The following is a 27956-nucleotide window of genomic DNA, read 5'->3' as shown; positions in this document are numbered from 1 at the left end:
GATTATGGCATTCCGAAAATCTCTTCTTCATCATGCGTTTCATTTCATCAAAACTATATCGTATTAGAATTATTTTCCTGCGTTTCAGGCTTTAATTGAATCAAGCAGTTATTTGTAATATATTTCGCTTTTTTTGGAGATACATAATTCAGTGTTCAAAACAGACAGTCCGGCCGCGAGCAAAATACGTAGCTGTCTGTCAAACTAATAAATAAATAATACACAGATTCACGCAAATCCTAAACATCGTTGAAAAGCTAATGTTGGCACAATTTTTACAACCTTTAAAATGAAAACGTTACAATTTTGCATAGAAAAAAATTATCTTCATCAAAAATATTCTTGGAAGTTTCTTTCAACAATCAAAACCTAATCGCTTTAAATCTCATCGTCTTCAGTATTTTACTTTCGAAATGAAAATAACACATCTTACGCAGTTACATACTGCAGCTAGCAGTATTGTTACAGAAATTGAATGATTGATAGACTTTAAAATCAAACGAACAATAGTTATACAGATAATAAGTCACACCCACCAAAGGACACAACTAGACTCGTGCATAATAAAAAAAAAATAGCACGCAATAGTACAGACTAACTACACTGCGTTGACTTACATTTTTACCGTTCTAGAACGGTGAGTTCATACCCAGCTTCGTCCCGAAGTCCAGTCTCGCTCGTCGAATGTATCGATTGTTAACTCTAAATGAACAACAAAAAATCATGTAAAATATTGAAATCGGTATTCGGAGCCAATCTACAACACTCACTTGATTTCCTCCCACTTGAAGATCTCGGTCAGCACAAAGGTCACCACGGTCGTGAGCAGCAAGAACAGCACGATCGGCCAAACCCGTTCCATCTCGGCCCAATAGTAGTCATCGGTGCAGATGTGCAGTACGATTGTCAGCGTGTGAAACAGCAGCAGCCCGGCGGCAACCGAAACCCAGCACAGGTTGCTCAGCGGATTCCGTCGGAAGCAAGTATAGTCCCGATGGACGAACGAAGCGGACAGAATGATGAAATGAAGCACCGTTCCAAGCAGGATGAAACTACGCGCGACGGCCAAATCGTACTGGAAGTTTTCCGGGACCTCATCTAAACCGACGCCGTCTTCGACGTCGTCGTCTTCGTCGGGGAAGATCTCGATCGGGTGCGACAGGAAGGAACAGTAGGAGGTCACCAGGAAGAGGACCACCAGCGAGAATTTGATCCCGTAGCACCAAAGGACGAATACAATCGTTCGGGAATCGAGGGAAGTTTGCTTTTTACCGGTCGCTCGTTTCATGATGCCCGGATCGATGTCGATCCGGAGTAGTGAAATCGATATCAGTGGTACGGCGAGGCACATCAGATATAGGGCGTGATGGGGTAGTATCATTGGCGGTAGCGAAAGGATTGCGGTAACGGTGTTCATTAATGCTAGCGAGACGCCACAACATGCCCAGAATTGAACACAGCTCCAGAGTCCTAGGATGAAGCGACGTGACAGTTCTATAACAGCTACGATGGAAATAGGATCGTCTCGGCAGGTTGCGATCGAGCATGAGATCGAGTTTAGCAGTCGGCTGAGGTAGATCGGTGAAACGGTTACGACCGGTTCCGGAATCGGGTGGAATATCTTGCTTTTGTTTGGGGGATTTAAGTTGGCTCGGTTGTTGTAAATGTTGGATTCCTTGTACGCGGGATAGTCTTGACAAACCTGAGGATAGAGGGGCTCGATGGCAATCGAGCAGTCACCCTGGAGGAAGATTTCCGAATTGGAATTGGAAGCCGATGAACCCAGACAGACAACAATCTCTCCATATTGTTGCATAATTTTAAGCATCTCTCGGGTGGCTTCGGCGGAGCAGTCGGTGAAGAGGGATACCAACAGGGGAACGTTATCGACATTTTCCAGATGTGGCCGAATGTTTTCGATTCCCCGCGGAAGTTTCGCCCGGTTGGACATGTCAAAATTGATCGGTGCACTCTGTTCGGTACTGTCGGTCAAACAGCTCAACGAACGGCAATTGTCGTCATGTGCAGCCCCGCAGTCCATGGCCGAATCCTGGGACGCTCTCGCCTGCCGCAGCGAATTTCTTAAGTCTCTCATCTCGTAGCTGTTGATGGAACGATCCAACGATGGCTCCCGGTTGTGGCCTGCTTGTGGTTCCAGCAGATTAGAGTCCGGATTGGAGATTGCTCCCGGAGCTGATGAGCTTAAAGCTTTCGATGCTTCTAGATTCGGCAGTAGTTTGTTCAGTTCATTCTGCTCATCCACCTCGGATTGTTGACCATTCGAACCGGAAGCAAAGAGTTTGAATTCGAAGTTTTTCGAAGTCGGGGAAGGCATTGCACTGTCGTCATCACTCAACAGTGAAATGTGGCAGTTCCAACCGGATTCCAAACCCATCTTCTCCGAAAACACCCTCGATCTAAGCTCGTTTTCTTTACTGAAATGGACGAACCTTATGCAGGCCCGCTCCAATCGTTCGATTAGCTGAACAATATCCGTCTGTACCTGATACTGCATCGTAATCATACCGATAAACACCTGATGACACTGCATGTCATAGCACCCGTCCACATCGGAGATGTCCTCCTCCTTATTTTCACTGAACAACAGCGAATCCGTACTGATCGAATGATGCGTCAGCGGAGCTCCGCCTCGCTCATAATCGATCGAATGTTCTCGCCCGTAAACGGGCCGATGGTTCTTACTTTCCGGTGGCAGCTCCAGATAGGCAACCTCCCCGTCTATTTCCCCGGACAGCGCACCGGTTATTCCATGCCGTAAAGGCTTATAGGCAAAGGCCGTACAGTACGCCGTAAGGGCACTTCGTTGGTAAAAATCTTGCGCTCGCTTGCGTTCCTTATCGGTCAGTGGTTTCAAATCCTGTCCGTCCCAGTAATCGTCGCAGCTGTCCAGTACGATGTCGGCCGTTCCCTGTGTGAGCAGTTGCAGCGATCCACCGGGTGACTCACGCATCACCACCGACAGCGAGTGCGGAAAGGGAACCTTCACCTTGGCGGCCAGCTGCAGCGCTCGGGCGAACTTGATGTCTCGCCGGACGACGTCCGGTTGCTGGAAGAAACGAATCAGTTACTAATAATGTTGGAAAAATTAAGGTAGAGGTTACCAGATGCCGGTAGCTGGAGATTTGCCCTTCTAGGTTGAAGATGTCTCGAGCGTGCGACGTGAAGCCGATCTGTCGGGCGAGTTCGCACAGGCAACGGCTACAACGGTGAAAGCATTGAGATTTTGGTTAAAGCGATTAATATGGTTGGTCAGTAGAAAGTCAGGGAATGATTGGAATTTGCCAAAGCGAGTCTAAAACCGTATGTTGGCGATTTTGGCGGAATATCATGACTGTGGCTTTTTATTAGCGTGGTGACTTCACAGTGAAAGTGAAGCGAAATGTAAAAAAAAAAAACTTATGACAATGTTCACTTTTAGCTATTCTGACCATTACCGAGCCTTCAAATTCACCGACTTAATCGGATGCAATGGTCATGTGAAATGAAATAATTTAAGTAGCGGTCGGAATAGGGCCATGGTCTGTTTTATTTTACTTTAGCCTAACAAAATGAGTAATAAATTGCTCCGTGATTCTAGAATGGATAACTGAAACAGAAAGAAATGAAATGATTTACACTCGGGACAAAACATTTCTAAATGTTGACCCTCTATGAGAATATGATTTTTACCGTTACCAAACCGTTATTTAAATACAAGATTTACCACCATGAACACTCAGACGAGAATGCTTATAAATTAATGATGAATTTCAAAAAAAAAGTTTTGTCACCTCAAACAGCTTTAACATAAATGCCAAATTTTATTTTCATCGGATATTATTCAGAGGGACAAAGCACTCAGTTATCAATCCTTATGAACATAGGAGGAACATTAATTCAAAGAATTGAATTGAATAACGGGACACCATACCCACCATGCAAAGCAGTTCCTATTTAACCAAATCCTTGGCATACAACTGGAAATTAAAGTCCCCTTAGGTCACCAATTTTACAAGCTGTTTGCCAAAAATTTGCTGAAGGAAGAACCATTTTACACAGTAAAAATAATTGTGTCCCGTAACGCTGGAATGTGTCAGCTGAGTTTGGAAGCTCATAATGCCTCTTTCCATTCTTCATTTCGTACAAGTTCTCTAGAATTTCTGTTGGAGCCGCGTTCAAGCTGCTGATGGTTTGAAAGATACGCCTAAAATTATCCAATCAAATGCACTTTTCACAACCAAAGACTTGTTAGTTACTTAACTACATATAATTTGATACAAATGCAGACCTCACAGTGGTTCTTATCTTACCTACCACCACGCGCTACCAGCTGGGATACGAGTAACCAGGGGAAAATCAAAAAACCAACCCCAAGCGAGAAATTGGTCGTATGCTGACAGGGAAGGGAGCTCCATCAAGCTTCCGAGCAATTGTTCTTAACAACGTTAGGAGCGGCTCAAAACGGCGTCTGATTCTCGTACCAGTGTGGGACTGTAAAAAGTGTTGTGAGAACAAGACAATTCGGACCGGGACAATCGGAAGAGATTACCGCAATGAAAACGGATTATGGATTGGATACTTGGGTTGGTGGAATTGTCAATTGTTTCCCTTCGAGTGCTCTCCGAGTGCGGGAATCGGCTAATAAACCCCGGTAGAAATTTAGGTCTTATATTCACAGGGAACGCTGAGTATAGCGACGAGAAATAACCTTGTCAACCTAGACCGTCTGTGCCCATGTCAGGGATGGATCTTGATGGCTTGACGATCCTTAACCAAGGGAGCGGTTGTATTCCAGGCTAGGAGCGGTTCGCTGAATTAAAAACGTGGTGTCTCGGTACTAAACCAAGGATGGTAGCTGGCGAGACTCGGTAGTATGGCCTACCCAAATCAAACTACCACGAAAATTCCACGGAAATTTACCAGAGCGATGCACTGCCAACGAACTGAAAACGGGATTTGTAGTGTTGGGCAAAAGTCAGGATCTCGTGATAGATTAGAAGCCAGTCAATGAGAGGATATGTCTATAGAGCAATTACAGCATCATCAACATAGACTACCCGCACCAATCTCGAAGCGTTCCACGCGCAGCTGGAGGTAACGTAGGCAGCTAATCGCTACGTGACATCAAGATTGTCACCGAAGATATAAACGCCCAGGTCGCTAGGATAGCATTGGTATAGACCAGTGACATGAACCAATAACCTGCACACCCACACGAACTACAAACGGCCAACGATGTATAAATTTCGTAACTTCCCAAGACCTGGTGATCCGACGCACCTTTTTCCCAGGCAAAGATATCCACAAAGCCGCCTGGAGGTCACCTGACTAACGTACAATGAAACAGATTGACCACATTCTCATAGTTGGCCATCATTCTTCTCTAACATCACGAACATACGTTCCCTAATAGAGTAAGGTGGGGTAACAGTGCGATTCATTGATTTATCGGTGAAGATTCCGAGTAAATTTTCTACATTGGCATGGATGGATGGCTACTTTGATAGCTGGAATCTAACGCAAACTTTGGTTGCTTACGAAACATAGTTGCTGAGTTATGTGCAAATGTTATTTTAGGCCGGTTTTGATGTGATTTTTCGTTATACGGCAAATACGATATCAACAGGAGGATATTACTTGTTGAATATTTGTAGCAGCGTTTTACATCACTCACATATCTGTTTTGAAAATACGGCGAAAATAATTTACAAAATATATTTCGCTTTTCCGTAATTTAATCTAACCCCTTCAAGCTCCTAGCGGGGTAACAGTTCGAATCACGAACGGGGCAAAAGTGCGATTCATGGACGAGGCAAAAATGTATAGCTAATTATATACAGCTTTAGGCACTATATTACAGATACTAGAAATGAAAGATCTGCAGAAAACTGTGTGCTCTACAGATGTTGGCCGAAGAAAAACAATGTGTTTCCGCTGATGAAACAAAAAACAAACGTTTAAAAAGTTTCGATCTAACGGAGGCTGCAATACACCAGCGCAAAATAGAAAAGGTGCAAATTGAGAATATTTCTTACAGAAACATAACGCAGATTGAAAATAATATGGTTTTGTTATCTACTGCTGGGCTAATTTCGTGAATTCTAGCTTCGAACTTTTGCCCCGCGGTATTCGCACTTTTGCTCCGCTAGTGGGGTAAAAGTGCGAATCTGCACTTGATCAGATGAAAGAAGAATTTATTTTACAAAACACTATCACCGCAGATGATTTATAGTTGAATGTGAAGACATTGAGTTACTGCATCACTATAAAATATATTATGTTGTTCTCCTCGTTTATATCTCACGAAAATTGATGACATCTTCAAACATCGCACTTATGCCCCGCCCTACTCTACTGGTGCGGATATTGAATCAGTCACTCCTCGGCTGAACATTAGGCATCCATCCTGCAATCTGTCGAGAACTACGCGCGAATATTGAATGAGGCACTGCCTTCTTCCGAGAAGTTAGGTGCTTCAAACCTCGAAGACAGTTACGCTCGGCCATCCGAGAGGAATAGGTGGCACTAGGTGAAGAATCCCGGAGAAAAAAAATCTTAGAAAAATTATCTGAGCATTACCACTAGGAAGAACTTGGCCGAATACCGAGAAGCAAGTAACCAGTTGACCACGATCCTGAGGAGGAAAGAGCGCCAAAAAGAGGACAGAGATCGTGAAGAATTAGAACAGCTATTCCGAGCTAATGACACGCGCGAGTTACCTGGAAGTGCCCATGCAAGATAGCAATGTCCCAGCACCTGATCTGCAAGAAGTCAAACGAGAAATCGGGCTGCTGAAGACCAGCAAAGCCGCTGTCAAGAACCGCCAGAGTTTTATGGGCATGGCCGACAAACGCTGGCAACGGCTCTACATTGGGTTATTTCTAGGATTTGAGAGAAGAAGCAACCAGAGGAATGGATAGGAGTGGTTTGTTCCATGTACAAAATGGGTGATGGTACTCGACGCTGGCGAACGTTATTGATTCCCATACACCGAGCGCTGTTAGCTTCTTGGAATGCAGACTGTGGAATATAGACGATTTGAAGCGCAAGCTGCGTTTGTGGCAAAAGTTTTGTCTGGCGAAATTGATGCTCCGAGTATTTTGCCGCAGCAGGTCATCCATGCAGTTCATAGGACCCGAACCCTTTTTTGGTCTATCATCCTGCGCCCTTAAAATAGAACTTTGGAACCTAGGAAAAACTAAAGGTACAGTCTAACTGGAATATTACCTCGAATGCCCGGCAATCATAAACGTTTTATAAAGCCAAATGTTCCTGAATCACAAAAACGATTAAACCTTTCAAAGTCCGACTTGAGCACATACACTGGCACATACCTTGCGATATTTGGAATGCTGCTCCTAATCAGGTGATAAATTTCATACGAAACAGGGATGGGAACTATCATTAAAAATCGTTACTGAACTATCAATAATTTTACCCATCATGGCATTGAAGCCAAAAAATAGGAAATTGTAATTCATCAGGCGGGCTTTATGGGGGCTTACGCAACTGCAGACCGGAGTTTTACCGTCCGACAGATCTTGCAGAAATGTCGAGAGTACAGCGTATCCACGCATCGTAACTTTATTGATTTTAAAGCAGCATACGATACAGTCGATCGAGACCAGCACAAAACCGGTTTTCGAATAAACTGATGTGACTGAGCAGAGCGAAATTGGAACGAGTGAGGTATTTCGCGCGTCTCGGGGACACGACAAAGGGACGGGTTTTCCAACATGCTGTTCAACGTCGCTTGAGGAGGTGATCGGACGAGTAGGCATCGAAGCGAGAGGCATGATTATCATCAAAGGTAGTCAACTCCTAAGCTTTGCAGATGACTTTTATCTCATAGCCAGGAACCTTGCAGACTGAAAAAAGGCTAGAATTGAGCTAAAACTAAATGCGAAACAAACGCGCGCCTCCCACAGACGGTAACCGTTGACAGCGACGAACTACAAGTGATAGATGAGTTCGTGTACTTGGGATTGTAGGTGATCGCGAACAACTAGTAAGCGGGCCAATTTTGCCATTCGCAAAATGCTACGAGCATACGCTACCGTACAAAGCTAGCAATATACAAAACCCTTATTAGACTAGTATTCTTTATGGACTTGAAACCGTGTTCGAGCGGAAGGTACTGCGGACGATTTTTGCCGGATTACAAACTGAAAGTGGAGGGTGGCGTTGACGTATAATCACGAGTTACTTGCACTGCATGGAGAGATTCCCATCGTGTATCTGGCGAAAGTCGGTAGTCTACGGTAGGCCGGGCACGTCGTGAGGATGCCTGACGACAGTACGATGAAAAAACAGTTCTTCAACAACCCCACCGGGCATGGGGTCTCAGCGTGCAAGATGGCATCAACCAAGTTGAAAGTTATTTGCGAGACGACTGGGAAATTGACGACAAGTGGCCCAAGGTTGAGTTGAATGGGGATGACTGCTTGAAACAACATGAGCCACACCGGCTCTAAGCTGCTAACGACGACATATTGTGTCATCCTCGTCTATCGAATACAGCTACTTACTTACTTACTTACTTACTTTTTCGGCGACAAACCGCTTATCGAATCAATGCCGAATTCAGGAGCCGTCTCCACATTACTCGGTTACTGGGCTGCCACTCTCCAGTCGCCCCTAACACCCGCTGTTCTAGCATCCTCGTCAACAGCGCTCATCCAACGGGTACGGGGTCTGCCTCGAAGTCGTCGGCCTCTGTCGGGTTCTCTGCTAAATATTGTTTTCGCTGGTCTCTCATCCGGCATCCTTGCTACATGGCCAGCCCATTGTAGTCTGCCGTATTTTAGTCGCTTCACAATATCGGCATCTTTGTACACTTGGTATATTTCATGATTCATGCGCCTGCGCCACACTCCTTCGTCTAATATGCCGCCAAGAATTGATCGCAGGATCTTACGCTCGAAAACTCCAAGAGCTCGTCGGTCGCTCTCTTTCAACGTCCACGCTTCGTGGCCGTAGAGTACCACCGGGAGAATTAACGTCTTATAGAGCGCGAGTTTTGTACGGAGTTGTAGGCTACGGGACCTCAGCTGGCTACGTAATCCGTAGAAGGCCCTGTTGGCAGCCGCTATCCGCCTTTTTACTTCACGGCTCACATCGTTGTCACATGTCAACCACTTCAAAAGTATCTCCATCCATCACCACCGCAGTTTCAACACCCGAAGGGCTACCACGCTCTCTACCAGCCACCATATACTTTGCTTTGGTAGAAATTATGATAAGCCCTATCCTCGCAGTTTCCTCCTTAAGATGCGAGTACGCTTCTACCACAGCTCTACGGTTAACACCGATGATATCGATGTCGTCCGCGAACCCTAGGAGCATATGAGATTTCGTGATGATGGTACCGCTTCTCTGCACGCCGGCCCTTCGAATAGCACCTTCCAATGCAATGTTGAACAGCAAGTTCGATAGTCCGTCACCTTGCCTCAAACCATCTAACGTCACAAACGAGTCCGAAGTCTCACCCGCTATCCTGACGCTTATTTTTGAACCATCAAGGGTAGCACGTATCAGCCTAATCAGTTTTGTTAGAAAACCATGTTCAAGCATAATCTGCCACAGCTCATTTCGTTTAACTGAATCGTACGCCGCCTTAAAGTCTATAAACAGATGATGAGTCTGCAAGTTGAATTCCCGGAATTTATCGAGGATCTGTCGCAAGGTGAACATTTGGTCCGTCGTGGAGCGTCCCTCTCGAAAACCGCACTGGTATTCGCCAACTAAGGTTTCCTGTAACGGCCTCAGTCTGAGAAACAGGACGCGGGAGAGAATTTTGTATGCAGAATTAAGGAGAGTAATTCCTCGATAATTGCTGCATTCGAGTCGAAGGCCCTTTTTATAAATTGGGCATATGAGACCTTCAAACCAGTCCGTAGGTAATTCCTCCTCAGTCCATACCTTTAGTATAACCTGATGGATTGCACAATACAGCCATTCGCTCCCGACTTTCAAAAGTACGGCGGGGATGCCTGCCAGCTGCTTTGCCGTTTTTCAGCTCTCTCGCTGCTTTCCTAACCTCTTCCAAAGTTGGTGGATCCACAGCTTGTCCAATCGAACACAGCTACCGACCAATAAATTTAATCTAGCTAATTTTTTTAACGGGACGACGTAACTATATCAGTAAACATCAATAACAGCGAAACCTTACTGATATTTAGTGATACTATTGCTTACCGATAACTGTCAGTAGTTAACGATAGTTTTCCCATCCCTAGGACACACCACAATAGATCAGAAAAAATGGTCGCGGCGGTAAGTTCCCAACACGGGAAAAACGGTTTTTTTTTCAGCAGCTAAATTTGTACGCACCGGAAAGACCGTAGAGGCCGGGAATCTTTTGTTTTCACCTCGTCAAAGTGTATCGTACGGTCATCACAACCCCAACCGCTACATGTCGGCAAGTTTCGATTTATTTGACTTTCAAATTACCACTTCAACGTTCAACCTACGGCTTCGTAGATAATTGTGCTCTTTGTGTTTTATTACCTGTATTTACTAGGTTTAACATTAAGACAACAAGTTTGTTAGATGACATTTTTGCAACAAATAAACAAATAAACGCCACTTATTAGGTACTCTTCTAGAGCCTGTTTGCCGGCTGTCACCGATAACACAAAGCACATTAATTTCAAAGCGGCTTACGATACAGTCGATCGAGACCAGCTTTGTCAAATAACGCCGTGACGATTTTCCGGACCAACGCTCGAGAGTGATCCGACGAACTGGTATCAAAACGAGAGGCACGATTTTCACCAAAGGTAGCCAACTCCTGGCCTTCGCAGATGACTTTGATATCATAGCTAGGAACTTTGCGACGGCGGGAACAATCTATGCCACACTGAAAGTGAAGTGTAGGAGAATTGGGCTAAAAATGAATGCGACGAAAACCAAATACGTACTCAGCGAAGACTGCGTATTCTCAGAAAGGGCGTTCTAACGCCTAGCGAGAAATGGTCTGCTGAAAGAAAAGGTACTGAAGTTCATTAAGGAAGTCATACCTTCTTGGGGGGAAATGCAAATTCATAGGGCTACCAACACTCTTACTCATAGTGATGGAACGAACTGATTATGCATAAACAGCAAATTTTATGTACTGTAATCGTGACTGTCACGTCATAAAGAACTGCAACGCTTTCAAAGCCACACACGCTAGATAGAAAGCAACAGATACGACTACCGGTGTAATATAGTTAGCGTACATTGTCAGTTGTCATCTTCAAAGCTTTTCCGCATCCTCCCGGTTATCAACGATCCGTTGCAGACTTGTAGCCTGCGGCGATGTGGGAACATTGCACCTACAATGGACCGGAGGAATCAGAAGTCGCCACAATGGCTACGCCACGATTCAAGCTTACCGAGTTGTATACACCGTCGGAAACCTTAGAGTCCCCCTAGAAACCTTGAACTTCGCAGAACTAGCAGCACAGTTCGACCATCTCAATACCATCTTCCGGTGAAGGGCTTTAATTCGGTGGTAACTGAAATTCTGAAAGTCTACCGTGCATCGAAAACTACATATGAATGCTGAATTTTTTATCGCTGCGATGCACGAATACGCCGTTAGGCACTTCTTCGACACAAAGAGTCTTGGGTTGATGGCTGCGGCAACCGTCAAAGGAGTAGAGGAGCATCATTCGTACAAGGTCCTAGTAAAAACTACCCGGCGACAGGGGAATGAGTTCGAAACAAGATTGCTGTTGAATTACGAATATATCGAGTTTCCGGACAACAGACCTATGGCGGAATGACGCTGCAAATGTCTTGAAAGACGTTTGAGATAAGTAAATAATTCGCTGGATATTCGTAAAAGCATTCATAGACCATGCTACCGAGTCAGGACATCGCATTCGAATGAGTACTGGAAATGGTTTAGCAGCAAGACGAAAACATCTTTAGTTTTCTGAGAAAGTGCATAATCTAATAAACGGTACTACGATTCCTACGAAGCGAGACTTTTCATTAGAATTTTAGACCCCTTGGGATTGGTGGGATCGTTTGTCATCCACGGTCGAATTCCCATCCAAGAGATCTGGCGCTCGGAAACGGAATGGAACCATGGAATTCCATGAGCATGGACCAACACTTCTGTCGATCGGATAACGAATAGGCCGATATCACTACTCGACAGCACACGGGATCGTCGCGTCGCTTACGTTACGGTTATGGTTACGGTTACGGTCAACTGATGTAGTAACGATTGGGTAGGGATGTTGCGATTGCTCGTCGTAACAATCCCCCACCCGTGAAGACCGTTGATGATCCGCAGCTCCTAAAGATTCCTCAATGGCTTCACCATCAGATCCAACGTCGAGCAATGCCAGTTTTACTACTGGCCTACTGGTCCATCGTTTCCCATGAAAACCTTCTCGACTCTTGCCCTTACATACTGGTTTCGCACCGCGTCATCCACCATCAGCACCAAGTCACCTTCGCGGAGCTTTCGAACTTCCTCCAACCATTTTCCTCGCCTTCCGATGACCGGCAAATATTCTTTTATCCACCTTTTCCAAATCGTGTCCGTAATGTGCTGTGCAAGATTCCAACTGTTACGGAGAACGGTTCGATGGTCTACCGGGGCCGATGGCGGCTGTTTTACACCCGAAGAATTTCAAGTGGCACGTAAGTTAGGGGTCTAGAGTTGATCATCTCCGATCCGATCCGCTAGTACTGTCGCCAATGTTTCGTCGTTGGGTTTGCGGGGTGAGTCGATTATTGTTCCAATAGCTTGCTTAACCGACCGCACCAGGTGCTCCCAGACACCCTCCATGTGGGGGGCACCCGGTGGGTTAAAATTCCAACGTGTGTTTGCATTGGTAAACGTGGCCGCCAATGCATCGCTTCTAGATTGTATCTCATTTTGCAGCTGTTTATTTGCCCTAACAAAACAAGTGCCGTTATCGCTGAAGAATTCAGCCGGAGCGCCCCAGCGAGCGATGAATCGTCTAACTGCCATCACAAAAGATTCGGTAAACAAATTGTGCACCACTTCTAGGTGTATTGCCCTCACGGTCATACACGTGAAAAGAGTAACCCAGCGTTTGACTACCACGCGGCCTACTTTCACGAACAGAGGCCAAAAATAATCGACCCCGACGTATGTAAACGGTCTGACATACGGTGTCAGCCGTTGTTTCGGCAACGAGGAGGATTTGCTTTCGCTAGTCGACAGGTTAAGCAATGCTTGGCAATGACTTTTTTGACTAGCACTCTAAGTTTTGGAATCTCAAACTGCTGCCTCATTTCGTTGACGATGGTTTCATGATGGGCATGGCGATAGCGGTGATGGAACCAGTCTGTAAGCAAGAAAAATATTAGGTGAGTATCAGGCAGTATCACTGGATACTTAGCTTCCTATGGCGCACACCACGCAGCTCCAGTCCTTCCCCGCATTCTGAGCAATCCATCTTCATCTAAGTACGGCCACAACTTATGAATTGGACTTGATTTCAGCACGAGATTATGGCGAGCATTTGGCCCTCCTTGCGTTTCTGATGATGTTCTTCTTTCCACCTCGAAAACCTCAGTTTGAGCCTGTTTCCATAAAAGTTTTTCGGCACGTTGCAGTTCTTCTTGCGAAAGTATTCTGCTGTAGACACTTTTCCCGCTTTTCAAACGTTTCCGATTTTCTATAAACCGTATCACGTAGGGTTGTGATCGTAGAAGCCTCTCCCACTTGCTAAAGCCCGCCAGTGCGAATGTTGGGCGCTGATGAGTTCAGTGGCAGTGCTGAAAGAACGATTCTCCGGCCATGTTTCTTCGGGATCGTATAAAAATTTAGGACCACAAAAACACAGTCTTCCTAGATCGAAATTCGGTCCGGTGCCCCATTTCGTAACGGGATCAGCAGGGTTCTGTCCAGAGCGAACGTTCATGCGGGTCGTTGTTAGCATTTCCCCGATTCAATCACCAACAAACTGGTGATATTTTCGATGATCCGAATTAATCCAGGCGAGTACAGTTTTTAAATCTGACCAAAAATATGTTCGATGAAATCGAAACGAATGAGATGATTCCACTGAACTCGCGAGACGAGTTCCCAGGACGGCGGCTTTAAGTTCTGATCGCGGTACGGAGAGTACTTTTATTGGCGCTACTTTACTTTTCGCGGCAACTGGCATTGCTCTGATATATGCAACGCAGGCATATGCTTCTTTGCTAGCGTCTACAAACACGTGAAGTTGTTTCGGCTCATCCACTTTGTGCGTAAAGTAACTTCGGGCTATCCGAAGGTTATTAAGAGCCGAGAAGTGACTCAGCTAGAGGGTCAATTTTCCATTTTTGCTTAGTCTGAGCTTTACAAGCAATTGTGGTCGAACAGAATAAGCCTCTGTACAAGACGCTCATTAGATCGGTTGTTTTCTCTACCGGCATGAAACGTGAACTATAATCGAGGATGGCCTGCAAATGCTCGGAGTTTTTGAAAGACGAGTGCTTAGAACCATCGGACGTGGCGCATTACATAGGAGGCCGGAGTATAAAGGCGAAGGAAAAACCATGAACTCGCGCAGCTCTATGATGAATCCAGTATTCAAAAGGTGGATAAAGCTGAACGAATATATAATACAACGGCACGAACTTTGTTGGAGCTGAGCGTCAATTAAAGCAACTGAGAAGCTTGTTTGGATAATATACCTGATTTCTTCTAGTCTCGTAGTATCACTTGAAAATTTATACCACCACGGGCTTCCCATCAAGGAGGTCTCTGGGAGGCCGGGGTTGAGTCCGTGAAGAATGACTTGGATAAGGTTTGCGATGAATCGTCTCTGCCGTACGAGGAAATATGTACCTTATTATACTAAATTGAGGCAATTCTCAATTAGCGCCCAATAGTTCAGCAGAGCGATAATCGAAAGGACTATCAAGCCTCAAGTCCAGGGCATTTTTTAGTAGGACGCGAGTTAACAGCGATTGCGGAACCGTTCTATGACGTTGTCGGAGTCCGTGTGTTTTAACAAATCAGCTTGGTAATTTATTCTCTTGACCGCGTAACTTCAGTTAAAAACTTCTTTTTGTTCGTCCACTTGAAAAAAGACAGCAAACAACAGTTTGCAGTTTATTATTTGTTTAAAACAAATATGGTATTTACAGAATGATTTTATCTTTGGTTTTTTTAACTTTTCCCGATATACATTTGCATTTAAATATTCCTTCATTGTTTTTAATAAATCACATGGTACATTCTAACTCACAGCACTACAATTTTGCAACCAAAAACTATTAAGTGAGATACGAAGCACTCTAGATAATTTGAGAATTTTTAGAAAATGCGTACAAATAAAAATGTTACACAACAGCACGACCACAGAAAAGACTCGATGCTTTAATGCTCACTACCTTGCTTGAACAAAAAAACATTTAAGATTAGGTATAATTTCACCTCCAACCATTCAAAAAGCAAACGGAATTCACAGCAGTTACGATATCAATCACAAAAACCATATTTGTTAATTAAGATTACCTGTTTGAAGGGAGAACCGAATCACCAATTCCCAAGTAGGGTTAGGGATCCCACCCAAAAAAGTGTGTATCTGCTATAGCTGACAGGGAAGTAATAGTTCTCCTAGTAGGAGAAGTCAGCACGCATGACAGCGCTCAAGTTTAAGCATAGTTCAAAAGTAAAATTTCGTTTAATTATCAAAACCGAAAAAAGCAAACCGACTCGCGGCGAAAAAAAACGGGAAATGAGAAAAGGAAATGAAAAACAAACAGCAAACACCAAATTAGAAACTTGGTATGCCTAGTACATACCCATGCATAAAGCTATTCAAACTGGACTCTACAATCGCATACCGATTGGTCACCGGGACCAAATCCTTGTCGAGCATAGCGACGGCCGTCACGTGACCGCAAAACTTGGCGTAGTGGGCCTGCGTCAGCGGGCAGCAGGTATTGACGAGGATGGCTAACCCTACAACAACAACAAAACAAAAACAATGGAATTTACAATTTTAAACAATCCAGCTCCGGAAAAAAGCGAACCTACCGAGGGGTTTCAGCGAGCTGAGGTGATTCTTGTAGGCATGATCGTCGAATTCCAGCTTAAACGGGCTGTGCTGGTCGTGCGTTAGATCCAGCACTTCGGCAATCGCTCCGGTACCCTCCTTCTGTCGGCTCTGATCGATTCGGTTCCGATGCGGAGGGGAAAAAATAGTAGATAAGGAATGTCAAATTTTTCAACACTGCTTAGTAGGGTTATAATTTAGCTAATTCGGTAAAAAACTAGATAGATAGTATACACATTGTTTTTCTCATTAAAGTGCACAGCTAGAGTTACATACGGTAAGACTACAATAGATGGAAAGGCATTAAGAAAATATAAGAGGAAGATAGTCCAATACCAGCTCTAGTATATGCGAAAGTGGGTGGTAGTGTTCCTGGCAGCACTGTAAAAGTGACAGGAAATTATGACGGGCTGTGGAAATCATAGAATTAATTAGCGACACTAAAACGAAGCTTCGAAACGATTTCCGGCAAAACTGAAATTTAGAATTTTGATCACTGATTCGTGACAGACGGATGAGTTTTTCGCCAAAGGTGTTTTGCTCCGAATTGGATTTTCGATTCGGTTAGAAACCACGTGTCTTGTTTCGTGCGGGTTTCTACCTTGCGGAAGTTAATAGCTGTTCGGGGATTTAGCCAAGACACCAACCTGCGAGTTTAGACTGCTCTGCTCGGACTGATCCGTGTTGTGGTTCTCACCGTTGGCTGCGCTTCTTAGAAAGAAAACCTTCTCCGCAGTCGGATTAGGCCACGAGAGGATTCCCTTTTTATCCACGCAGCAAAGGGCCTGCAAAAAATACAAAACTTTCACTTATAAGTTACAAATCAAACAATAAATTCACAAACCGTAATAGTTCCAAGGACCTGCACCACATTCGAACTTCGACTGAGCAGCTCGGCTCTTCCCAGAAACAGCTGCCACCAATAGTAACCGACCAGTCGGCGGGGCAGCTTCACATGATCCAAGTCTCCCGTGGGTGTATCCAAATCTTCCTGGAAAGATTTGTGCGCCTCGGCTCGCATTATAGGTTGTGGAACCGAAAGTAGCGCCTCCAGTCGGGCCGTTCCCCACAGGTTAATGGTGATCCACATCAGTGGAAAAACCAACGGTAAAATGGGAAGCAGTGCAGCGGAAGGATTTAGCAGGAAGACATTGCGCCAGTTGGTGGGAACTTTCCCGTTAAAGTAGAAACCCAAATAACGGAGCACTCCAACGATTAGGGTAAGAACCAGTACGACCAACCAACCCCACTGTTGAATGCACTTGGTGATCAGCAAATCCCGTTGTTGGTTTATAATCGTTGCAGGTCGATTCAGGAAATTATCCAACGACGTTCGAAGATTGTCAAGAAAGGGAGTAACTTCTACCACACAAATTAGATCGGGCATCGGAGCTCGAGCGACTGGTTTTTTCGGGGGATCTAACGCTTGTGACAAACCGTAAGTTTCACCACATTTAAACGATCGCTTGCCGGAGATTTCCGTGCATGTTCCGGGCGACACCTGTCCGGGTCGCATTACGATATAGTCTCCACGTACCAGAAGAGCCCACGGCAGATTAACAATCTTTCCATCCCTGTAGGTCCACTGAAGGGTTACACACGGAGACAAGGGACTGCAGATATGCGGATAATTCGATGTTGTCCAATCCTTGCATAGCTCAACCCCGCACTTTATCTCCGCCAGCACGCCTCGTACCTTCCGGTAAATTTCCGTATTTCGAAGATTGTTCTCACGCACTATCAACACTACGGTGAGCAGCAGAAGCAACAGAATAAATCCGGCGGAAAAGACATAGCCAGTCATAAAAAATGATACTACGAGGGCGACCGTAGCCAACATCGGGAACCAGTTGAGAGGACTCGACAGATTTCCCGCAAACGCTGACTTTAACTGCAGCAACCAGCTGCAAAAAAAAACAATATTAATGCAAATTAACTTTCTTGCAAGCGTTAATAATTTTACCTTCGTTTCGCAAATCTTTCCTCGTAGGCCGTCAGAACGACCTCGACATCATCGTGCAGCCGCTGCAGGGCAATCACCGTCGACAGGCCGAGATACTCCCGGTCGCCAAGTTCCCCGCTGGAAATGCGCGGGGAGCAAATCCTTTGCAGTTCACTCTCCAAACCCATAGTGCATTCCGCGATTCCGGTTACAGTTTACATCGCAAAACGTAGACTTTCACAAAAATCTGCACCCACAAGTGACTAGCGTTAATCAACCAACAACACAATGATGGCACCCAGCTAGTGTCAACAACAGAGATAAGCACTTATCTGAGCAGCTTTTATCTTCGATGCTAAAAATGGTCTGTGACTTTTTTTCACAACTAAAGAGAACTTCCAAATTATTGTTTACATATTACATCTGATTCTGCTGTACGAAAATCCTACACATCGATTGTCGACGAATTTAACAGGATACTATCACACTTTCAGCAACGCACAGGCGCACAGCACAGGCACATAATCAACTGATAACAACTGTCAGTAGCGTCAGGCGTCACGATGCGGTTTGTTTTGATTTGGTTTACTAGCGCAGCGACGCGACGGTTCATTTGGTGGATAAATTCACTCGCGTTCATCCTTTTTCCGCGTTGTTCGCGTTGGACCAATGTAAACGAAAATAGGTATAGCAATATGGGAATTTAATACACGCAGAGAAAGTGTGCATTCGTTTAAATAAATAATATTCAGGTCAATTCAACATCTAATCCAAAGTAAAGTTATTTTAACAAAAATTCTTTAACAGTAACAAATGTTCTAATAAATGTATGTTTTTATGTTTTAATGTAAGCTTTTGTTTTGAAGCTTTTGCCACCGACAAACCGACATGACATCCCACACATTTTGCTTGAAAAACTTGTGTCCGAAAATTGGAATCAAAATACGTTAAACAGTAACACCATCCGCACAACGGATCGCTGTTTATCTTGGAAAAGTAGAGAACGCAAGGGGTCGGTCACTCAGCACAGCCGTTTTTATGTTAGGCGACTTGAAACAAGCCGAACTGTGCCGATGCTGTACCGAAAGTGCCGAACTGCAAGATTGGTTAAATTCGTTAAAATCTGATATATCTGGCAACCGTGCGAGATGATTTTGACAACTGGCAGTGCTCCCATTTCATATGTAAAATTGAACCGGAGGTGTGTAAAGCCCTATAAATGTTATTTTTATAAGGCTTTAGAGGTGTGCCGTTTGATATCTCTGCAGTGCCGGGGCACTATGTGCTGAGTGTCCGACCCCTTGAGAGAACGCAGGTTTGGCAGAATGTCATTCACTAACTATGTGTGATCGACACGAAAAAAAATAAAAACCTACGGGATGACCAGTGGCTGTCAAATTCATACATTTTCGATGTCCCACGCATAGGTACCAAACTGTTAATTTTGACAGGTTCCAGAAAATTTGCTGGGAATTCCCCTTTACCGAGAACCATTTGAAAGTTGCTCTCTTCACTCCTACATGAGAAAGAGATAGCAACACAGCATGTCCTTGATAAAAACACACTAGGAGCACAAGTGAATGTATAAAGTGCTTTGTAAAAATTATTTACTTTATCCTTTTTTTGCAATATACAAAGAATTACCGGGTTATTTCTGATATTTATACAGATTTCCGGTGAAACTAACTGAACTTTGCCTTAATCTGTCTCCCGTATACCTTTGTACATCGCTCTGCTGTTTGAGATAAGCGATCACTCGCTTGTAAGCAAGTGGTCGTTTGCTTGCAAGATCTTGTGAGTCAAAAATGAAATGCCCGTGTAACGTCAGTTCGTCAGTGTTTTGCGCCGCATTCCCAAAAAAATCAATAGCTTTTGTAGAGAAGGTTTGATTGTGATACAATTTCAACTCAAATCGGTATCAAGTAAATATTTAAAATTTCAAATACTATTTTAGGCTCCGATTTTAGGTCTAATTTCAAGTAAAATTAAAAATTTTCTTTTAGGAGTTCGATTTCGTGTCTGATGTAAAGTAAATTTTAATGTCTAATTTCTTGTTCAATTCGCTATGTAAGCACAAATCGATCTCTTGTACTCTCATGGAACTGCCATATGGAAAGTTTGTGAAGATTTGGTGCAAAGTTTTGTCTATCCTTTTCACTCTTTAACAAACCTGTGCACAGACTTCACAAATAGAACAAACTTGGGAAGGTGGCAGCACCGTTTCGCGCACATAGCGAATTTCAAGTTTGGCTTCGAGTTCAATTTCAAAATCAGTTTAATTCCAATTTCCAAAATCTCCATCTTTTAACCTTTGAGCTGAGACCCTTTGAGATTTACATTTAAAATTTTTATATGATTTCTGATTTATGTTCGCTTTTAAATTTTTTTTTGACGTAGGACTACGTTTGTGATTTCTACATTCATCAGGGTGCACTTTAGAAGAACGCAAGGGGGAACATCCCAGGTAACCAAAAACCATTAGTATAAGCTGTAAATCAATTGTTTATTAGCAACCCTGGCGTTTTACACTGCAGATTGCTGTTTATCAGCCTTTTGACTGCACTGTTGTAAATTGGCATCCACAATTCTATTTAAATTCTTCTTGCCGGTAACTAGCTGCAAATAAGCATTGTCAGCACTATAAGAGAGCTAGCAGTAAAGTAGCCGCACATTTTGCTAAAATAGCATTTAAGTTGCATTTAAGGCAACGTAAATGCTTATTGGCTTGCATTTAAATTGCATTGGAAATGCTTATTGGTTACCTGGGTTAACAACACTCTTGCTACGGATCATTCAAGCGGACTCGGTTCTCTCAAGAAAGAAGACGGTTCGTTCACAAAATCACCTGCTGAAGTACTGGACTTAATGATGGGGACTCATTTTCCGGGATCTTCCGCAGTCAATGCTGTTACCAGCGCGGACTCCGATTACGATATAAGATGTTCTCAAAGAAACTCCTCAGGATGGGACGGTCTTCACTAGAGCTAGGTTGGAGAACGCAGTGAGATCCTTTCAGCCTTATAAATCGACAGGTGCAGATGGGATTTTCCCAGCTCAGATTCAAAATGAAGAATCAGCGCTAATTCCATCTCTAATCGAGATTTTTAAGGCAAGTCTGATACTAAATCATATTCCGTCCACGTGGAGATTGGTAAAAGTTGTATTCATAGCAGGAAAACGTGACAAATCACTTCCAAAAGCTTTCAGACCAATTAGTTAATCATTAGTATTGCTAAAAACTATGGAAAAAGTATTAGATATGCATTATCGAAACACCAGTTTCATACCAAGCTGGTAAATCTACAATCACAGCCAGGGATGGTTCGATCACTTTGACTCATTTTTGATTCATTTGACTGTACCGTCTCAGCAGAGCAACGTTTGACAAAGTTGGGTACGGAACATATGTAAAACTAGTTATCATCTTCAATTTTGCTGAAAAAAGTTTTACTGTATCTTTTGTATTTATGGTGTTGCAATGCTAGTACCGTGTACCCCCGCTGGAATGACCTTCCTTAATCTGAACATTTTTAATCTAAACCCCGTTGGTATGAATGCGTTCACATTAAAAACTGATCAAGCGTCATACACAATTGACGGTTAAGTTGTCCGGGCAAATTGAAAAAAAGCGAAAAAACTTAATACGTTTCCTCTTGCTCAGCAGCTTTGGCAATATAGCTCATACGCAACTTATTTCTCTCCAGCACTCAAAATAGACTATTTTAGTTGATACTGTCGAGCCAATTTCCACTTCTACAATCTGGATGTTCAGAATTCGAGCATATTCGACATGTTTTCAAAATGTTTGTTTTCGTCAAATCAAAACAACAAAGTCATAGGGTGCGCGCCTTGCGCGTATGTGAAAGTGAATAGAGTTACCAAATATTCAGATTAAAAATGAATTCGCCTGATCTGAACGAGGTGTTTTTCATATTAGCGGGGGTTGAGTGTACTTCATTAGTGACCAAATGAACGTTCATTTAGTTACTACTGACGTACTAGCATTGTAGTATCGATTTGAACGCTATCACTTTTGTTTAAAAGGTATTTATGCCTTGTAAATCACTATGGAGTTGTTTCGTGGTACGACGTTTCATTTAAAAGTTATAAGCAAAAATGTGAAAACTACGTGACACCGTTTTCTCCGGAACCACCCTACCAATTTGAACGATCTATAGTACCAAACGAAAGCTCTTACCACTGACGAACTGACAAGACACATAGAAGAAAATCCTTTAAAAACCATCGTCCTATACGCATTTTGCTTGCACACTAGCAGCCTCTGTTATGCATGTTGCGGAGTAGCTTGCATTTGCAGGGTTTTATGCAGTAGGGTTTTTACATTCGTATGGTTTTATACTAAAAACTCAATGCAACAACCGCGCGTCGCGGTGCACAGAGGGGCCGGGCCGGACAAAAATGCCAAAATCGATTTTCGATTTTTATTGTTTTCATATTTTTTCTTAAATGTACTATCATTGAATATATATATGCCAAATTTTTAAGTAAATCGAGTAAAAACTAAAGCTTGTAGAATTTTTTGAAGATACCAAAGTCAGTGAAATTTGTTGAAATTCGCAATGCGAAAACTTTACACCCTTTGATATTGAATTCGTTTTAGTTAGTTTAAAATATCGAACACCGAACATGCAAAGATGTGTTTTGATAGAAAATTTTCTTGGGAATCCAATGGAATTTTTAGATTTTACAAAACATCATTGTTATAAAAGTTACAATATAAAATACACGTTATTATTTGATTCTTAAACAGTGTTTCGGTCTGTAGGACGCCATCTACTTAGGAGTGCATACTAGTGCATCGACCGCTCATGTTTCATTTTACAGGAAATTTTGTCTAGTTTTCAAAAATCATAGTGGCATCTTGCGCCGTTCTGCGCCAAGGTCTCAAATTTGATGAATTCTGAACAGGGTTGGCACGATCACTTTGACTCAATTCATATTCATTTGACAGTACCGTCCCAATTAAGCAAAATTTAAAAAAGTTATATATGTCGCACTTGTAGAGCTAGTTATTATCTACAATTTTGCTGAATAAAGCAGGGTTGTATCTTTTGTATTCACTGTGCTACAATGCTGCTGCCCCGTGGGTAGTCAAGTGAACGTTCATTTGGTTACCAACGCACAGTGGATCCTCTCCATACAAAAGCTGGACAAAAATAATAAAGTTGTCCAAAGATGTTGAAAATGCCACCTAAGAGTAATTTTGGGTCGCTGAATCTGATTTTTGCATCTAAAATGTTCTAAAATTATCATATGAACGTCTAGGGTTGATTAAAAAAATATTAACACTGTAAATCATATACTTTATTTTTCTGCATATACATTTTACGTATTCTGAGTGTTTTACAACAAACTAAACTACTAAAATTAAAATAAATTGGGCAAGCTCATGTTTCCAATACCTAACTGTGTTTCAATTTGAAGTATTATTTCAAATTCACGTAAGTTTTGAAACATATTAAAACTGTTTTTTTGGCTATAGTGTTTCTTGCTATACTTGAAATTTTGATGCAATTTGAAAGATATTGATGGATAACAAAAGTAATGACCTAATATGGAAGCGACATATGAATTATAGAAAGATTTCATTCGATTTCAGATATTTAAGTTGATAAAGAAATATTAAAGAATCAGGCATGGCACAATCATTTTGATTCAAATCACATTCATTTGACAGTACCGTCTCAATCAAGCAGAATCTGAAAAAGTTACATATGGGGCATTTGTAGAGCTAGTTATTATCTTCAAATTTGCTGAATGAAGCTAGGCAGTATCTTTAGTATTTAAAGTACTATATGGTTACTACCCCGTTGCACAGAGGGGCCGGGCCGGACAAAAATGCCAAAATCGATTTTCGATTTTTATTGTTTTCATATTTTTTCTTAAATGTACTATCATTGAATATATATATGCCAAATTTTTAAGTAAATCGAGTAAAAACTAAAGCTTGTAGAATTTTTTGAAGATACCAAAGTCAGTGAAATTTGTTGAAATTCGCAATGCGAAAACTTTACACCCTTTGATATTGAATTCGTTTTAGTTAGTTTAAAATATCGAACACCGAACATGCAAAGATGTGTTTTGATAGAAAATTTTCTTGGGAATCCAATGGAATTTTTAGATTTTACAAAACATCATTGTTATAAAAGTTACAATATAAAATACACGTTATTATTTGATTCTTAAACAGTGTTTCGGTCTGTAGGACGCCATCTACTTAGGAGTGCATACTAGTGCATCGACCGCTCATGTTTCATTTTACAGGAAATTTTGTCTAGTTTTCAAAAATCATAGTGGCATCTTGCGCCGTTCTGCGCCAAGGTCTCAAATTGGATGAATTCTGAACAGGGTTGGCACGATCACTTTGACTCAATTCATATTCATTTGACAGTACCGTCCCAATTAAGCAAAATTTAAAAAAGTTATATATGTCGCACTTGTAGAGCTAGTTATTATCTACAATTTTGCTGAATAAAGCAGGATTGTATCTTTTGTATTCACTGTGCTACAATGCTGCTGCCCCGTGGGTAGTCAAGTGAACGTTCATTTGGTTACCAACGGGGTAGTAACCATATAGTACCTTAAATACTAAAGATACTGCCTAGCTTCATTCAGCAAATTTGAAGATAATAACTAGCTCTACAAATGCCCCATATGTAACTTTTTCAGATTCTGCTTGATTGAGACGGTACTGTCAAATGAATGTGATTTGAATCAAAATGATTGTGCCATGCCTGATTCTTTAATATTTCTTTATCAACTTAAATATCTGAAATCGAATGAAATCTTTCTATAATTCATATGTCGCTTCCATATTAGGTCATTACTTTTGTTATCCATCAATATCTTTCAAATTGCATCAAAATTTCAAGTATAGCAAGAAACACTATAGCCAAAAAAACAGTTTTAATATGTTTCAAAACTTACGTGAATTTGAAATAATACTTCAAATTGAAACACAGTTATGTATTGGAAACATGAGCTTGCCCAATTTATTTTAATTTTAGTAGTTTAGTTTGTTGTAAAACACTCAGAATACGTAAAATGTATATGCAGAAAAATAAAGTATATGATTTACAGTGTTAATATTTTTTTAATCAACCCTAGACGTTCATATGATAATTTTAGAACATTTTAGATGCAAAAATCAGATTCAGCGACCCTAAATTACTCTTAGGTGGCATTTTCAACATCTTTGGACAACTTTATTATTTTTGTCCAGCTTTTGTATGGAGAGGATCCACTGTGCGGTGTGGCCATGTTGTGAAACATGCTTTTTAAAAAAATGAGTGGTTTTTGATTGGACGATGGAATTAACTCGAGTGTCTCGTCTGTTTGCTTGTGCTCTTACTATCATAAATCTTTCTACCAAGTTTCATTAAAAACAGATAAGCAGCTTAACAGTTGGCCTTAAAAACCTGTTTTGATAAGGTTCAAATGATCGCCTGTTTATCAGAAATGCCCAAACCGATTTATGTGCTATTAATCTCAATTGAATTTGAATGGCAATATAGTCAGATAGAGCACGACTGAATTATTTTTTGATTGGACGTTTAGTTTAAAAGTTATGAGCAATCGTGTACAACATATCAAAATCAACAATAATTTATAATTTGAACCATGATAAATTATCTAGCATCAATTTAGTATCAAATGAGAGGTTTTAACACTGCGAATATATCTGACAAATTTCATAAGAATTGGTCTCACCGGTCAAAAGTAATTTACAAATAATTGATGAAATTTATTCGAGAACACTTTACTGATATGAATCAGTGAAACCAAGCCTAAAATCGCGATTTAATATAGCGTAAAAATTCATAATTTTTTAACTGGATACACCTGGATTTAAGTTTAATACAGTAAACTCTCGGAAAGTTAATCGATTGGGGAATGGGTCGATTAACTTTGCCGAACTATTAACACAGAGAACAGATTAACAGGCTCGAAGGAAGTAATCGAATTTTTGTGTGTAAAATCTGTCGGTAGCGCCCTCCAGAAATAGTTTGCCAAACGCATCAAAAAACATCCATGTACCTTTATCAATATTTCTTTGTGCTGGAGTTACATAGCAGCGATGGCAGCGACATCAAGATTTAGTTTGCCACTTACTGCTCGAAGGGTGCTCTATTGAAGGATTACTCGTAGATTACATGAAAACCTTTTACACACTTTTTGTCAATTACCTGGTAGTCTGTTCTCTGTGCTATTAACTTTTCTGAGTAGTCCTACAAGTTATTGAAAATAATAAATACAAAAGCGATAAATACATTCTGGGATATAGGAAATACATTTTTATCCATCTGGAAGTTGTAATCGAAAGAAATATGTAGCAAGATCTTTATGTAATAATACTTAGTTCGTTTCAGTAAGTTTGAAATAGTCGGTTATACTAGCTTACTTTTGACTGAAGTTTTTGGAGCGTCTTAGTAGAATACGAAACCTAAAATTAAAAAAGAAGAAAACTTATCCAATTTAATTCTACTATCTATATTTTCTTCCCGACAGATATGTATTTCGCCTACGACTTGCAGGTTTCCTTAGTGTCTGTTTTCAAACTACTTTCGAGTTCGAAAACAGACACTGAGGAAGCCTGCAAGTCGTAGACGAAATACGTATCTGTCGTGAATAAAATATACGTAGTAGAATTAAATTGGATAAGTTTTCTTCTTTTTTAATTTTAGCTTACTTTTGTTTTTTCGTAGTCTACGACTATGTTTCGATAATATTCGTGCTTATTTTTTGTTCTCTGCTGTTCCTTCTTTTGCATTTAAAAATCAATCTGAGTTTGCGCTTTTCCAGTACGTTATCAAAAATCATGAGGGAACTATGTAGAGATATTGAACTATTGTTGCAACTGTCAGATACATGAGTTTAATTTAATCCAAGTTATGATGCGACTGTGTATGAAACTATGGAAAGGCGACAATCAACCAAAAAATGAGAAATAAAGATAGAAGGTAAACACACGTGTGTTAACGAACGTTTGGAAAACTAATAAATTCAAACTCAGAAAAGTTAAGACAAAAATTAACTTTTTAGAGTGTTGCCTGAGAGCTAATATTCGCTTAACTTTTCTGAACAATTAACTTTTCAGAGGGTTAACTTTTCCGAGAGTCCACTGTATTAAACATTAAAATGTGGCGCATTTTCTTACATCATTAGGGTGCCGTAGATCTGCCTAATATTTGATTTTTTAGTGCGTCCAAAAACTATATAGTGTCTTCAGCTTCATAAAAGTTGTAGAACAGACTAAAATAAACAACTTTGTTGAGTATACTATACTGATACTGAGTATACTAACTATCTATCCTGCCCATGTTTTCATAGTTGACGTAAAGGCCAAAATGTACTTTTTCGGTCCTCTACGCGTTCTTAACTATGTAATATACACAACCAGTACGAAAACAACAATAGTTTGTTCGAAAATATTCGAGAAATTTGGGAAAATAGAGCTACTCTGCTAATGGTTTCATAGTTGACGTAACTCCCGGCATAATCAACTAGCATAGTAACTTGATTTTCACGGGCTTTTCGCCAAGCTATGAGAATAAACGTTCAACAAACAGTCTTTTTATTCGCATAAACTGGCGTATGCATTTTTAGAATACAATAAACGAAAAATGAATCACAATACCCCATCGGCCCTCTTCTGTCTAACCATTTCTTCTAAATTGACAAATTATTTGATTGAAAAAATATACAGTTTATATGGCCTCAAACATTTTTCCCGATAAAAATGCGCTTTCTCAACAATGATGGTGTTGGTCGTACGTCCGTTACTGGTCGTGAAATGTAATGATATGTTTAAAGAAATCACTTTGAAGTCATTTCTGCTTCGCACACGATATTTTTGACGTAAGACTACGCCTTTCAGGAAGGTAGCTGGTATAAGGGGTAATTCCAAAAAATCTTTCTCGAAAAGTGGTCAGGTTTAAAACGCAATAGCTAGTGGTTTCCCGATCGAT

The 27956-nt window shown here is 41.6% G+C and overlaps 1 protein-coding gene across 3 annotated transcripts; it reads right to left on the bottom strand.

Annotated features, from left to right (window-relative positions):
* Nucleotides 1–390: 390 nt before the first annotated feature.
* On the bottom strand, nucleotides 391–18450 carry LOC128733070 (transmembrane protein 94). Of its 3 annotated transcripts, none has more exons than XM_053826660.1 (9): nucleotides 17989–18450; nucleotides 16870–17929; nucleotides 16673–16810; nucleotides 16362–16406; nucleotides 16007–16136; nucleotides 15772–15931; nucleotides 3123–3219; nucleotides 771–3067; nucleotides 391–702 (listed from the first exon to the last, which is right to left on the bottom strand). In XM_053826660.1, the coding sequence occupies exons 1-9, from the start codon at nucleotides 18153–18155 to the stop codon at nucleotides 630–632; spliced, it is 4167 nt and encodes a 1388-aa protein (XP_053682635.1). In that variant the 5' UTR covers nucleotides 18156–18450; the 3' UTR covers nucleotides 391–629. The 3 variants fall into 3 exon arrangements, with proteins under 3 accessions (XP_053682635.1, XP_053682636.1, XP_053682637.1); XM_053826661.1 differs by having other exon boundaries at nucleotides 15814–15931; XM_053826662.1 differs by lacking the exon at nucleotides 16362–16406.
* Nucleotides 18451–27956: the final 9506 nt, after the last annotated feature.

This window comes from Sabethes cyaneus, chromosome 1 (assembly GCF_943734655.1).
Source record: "Sabethes cyaneus chromosome 1, idSabCyanKW18_F2, whole genome shotgun sequence".
Classification (NCBI taxonomy): Eukaryota; Metazoa; Arthropoda; class Insecta; order Diptera; family Culicidae; genus Sabethes; species Sabethes cyaneus.
This window is presented reverse-complemented; position numbering and strand designations above follow the sequence as displayed.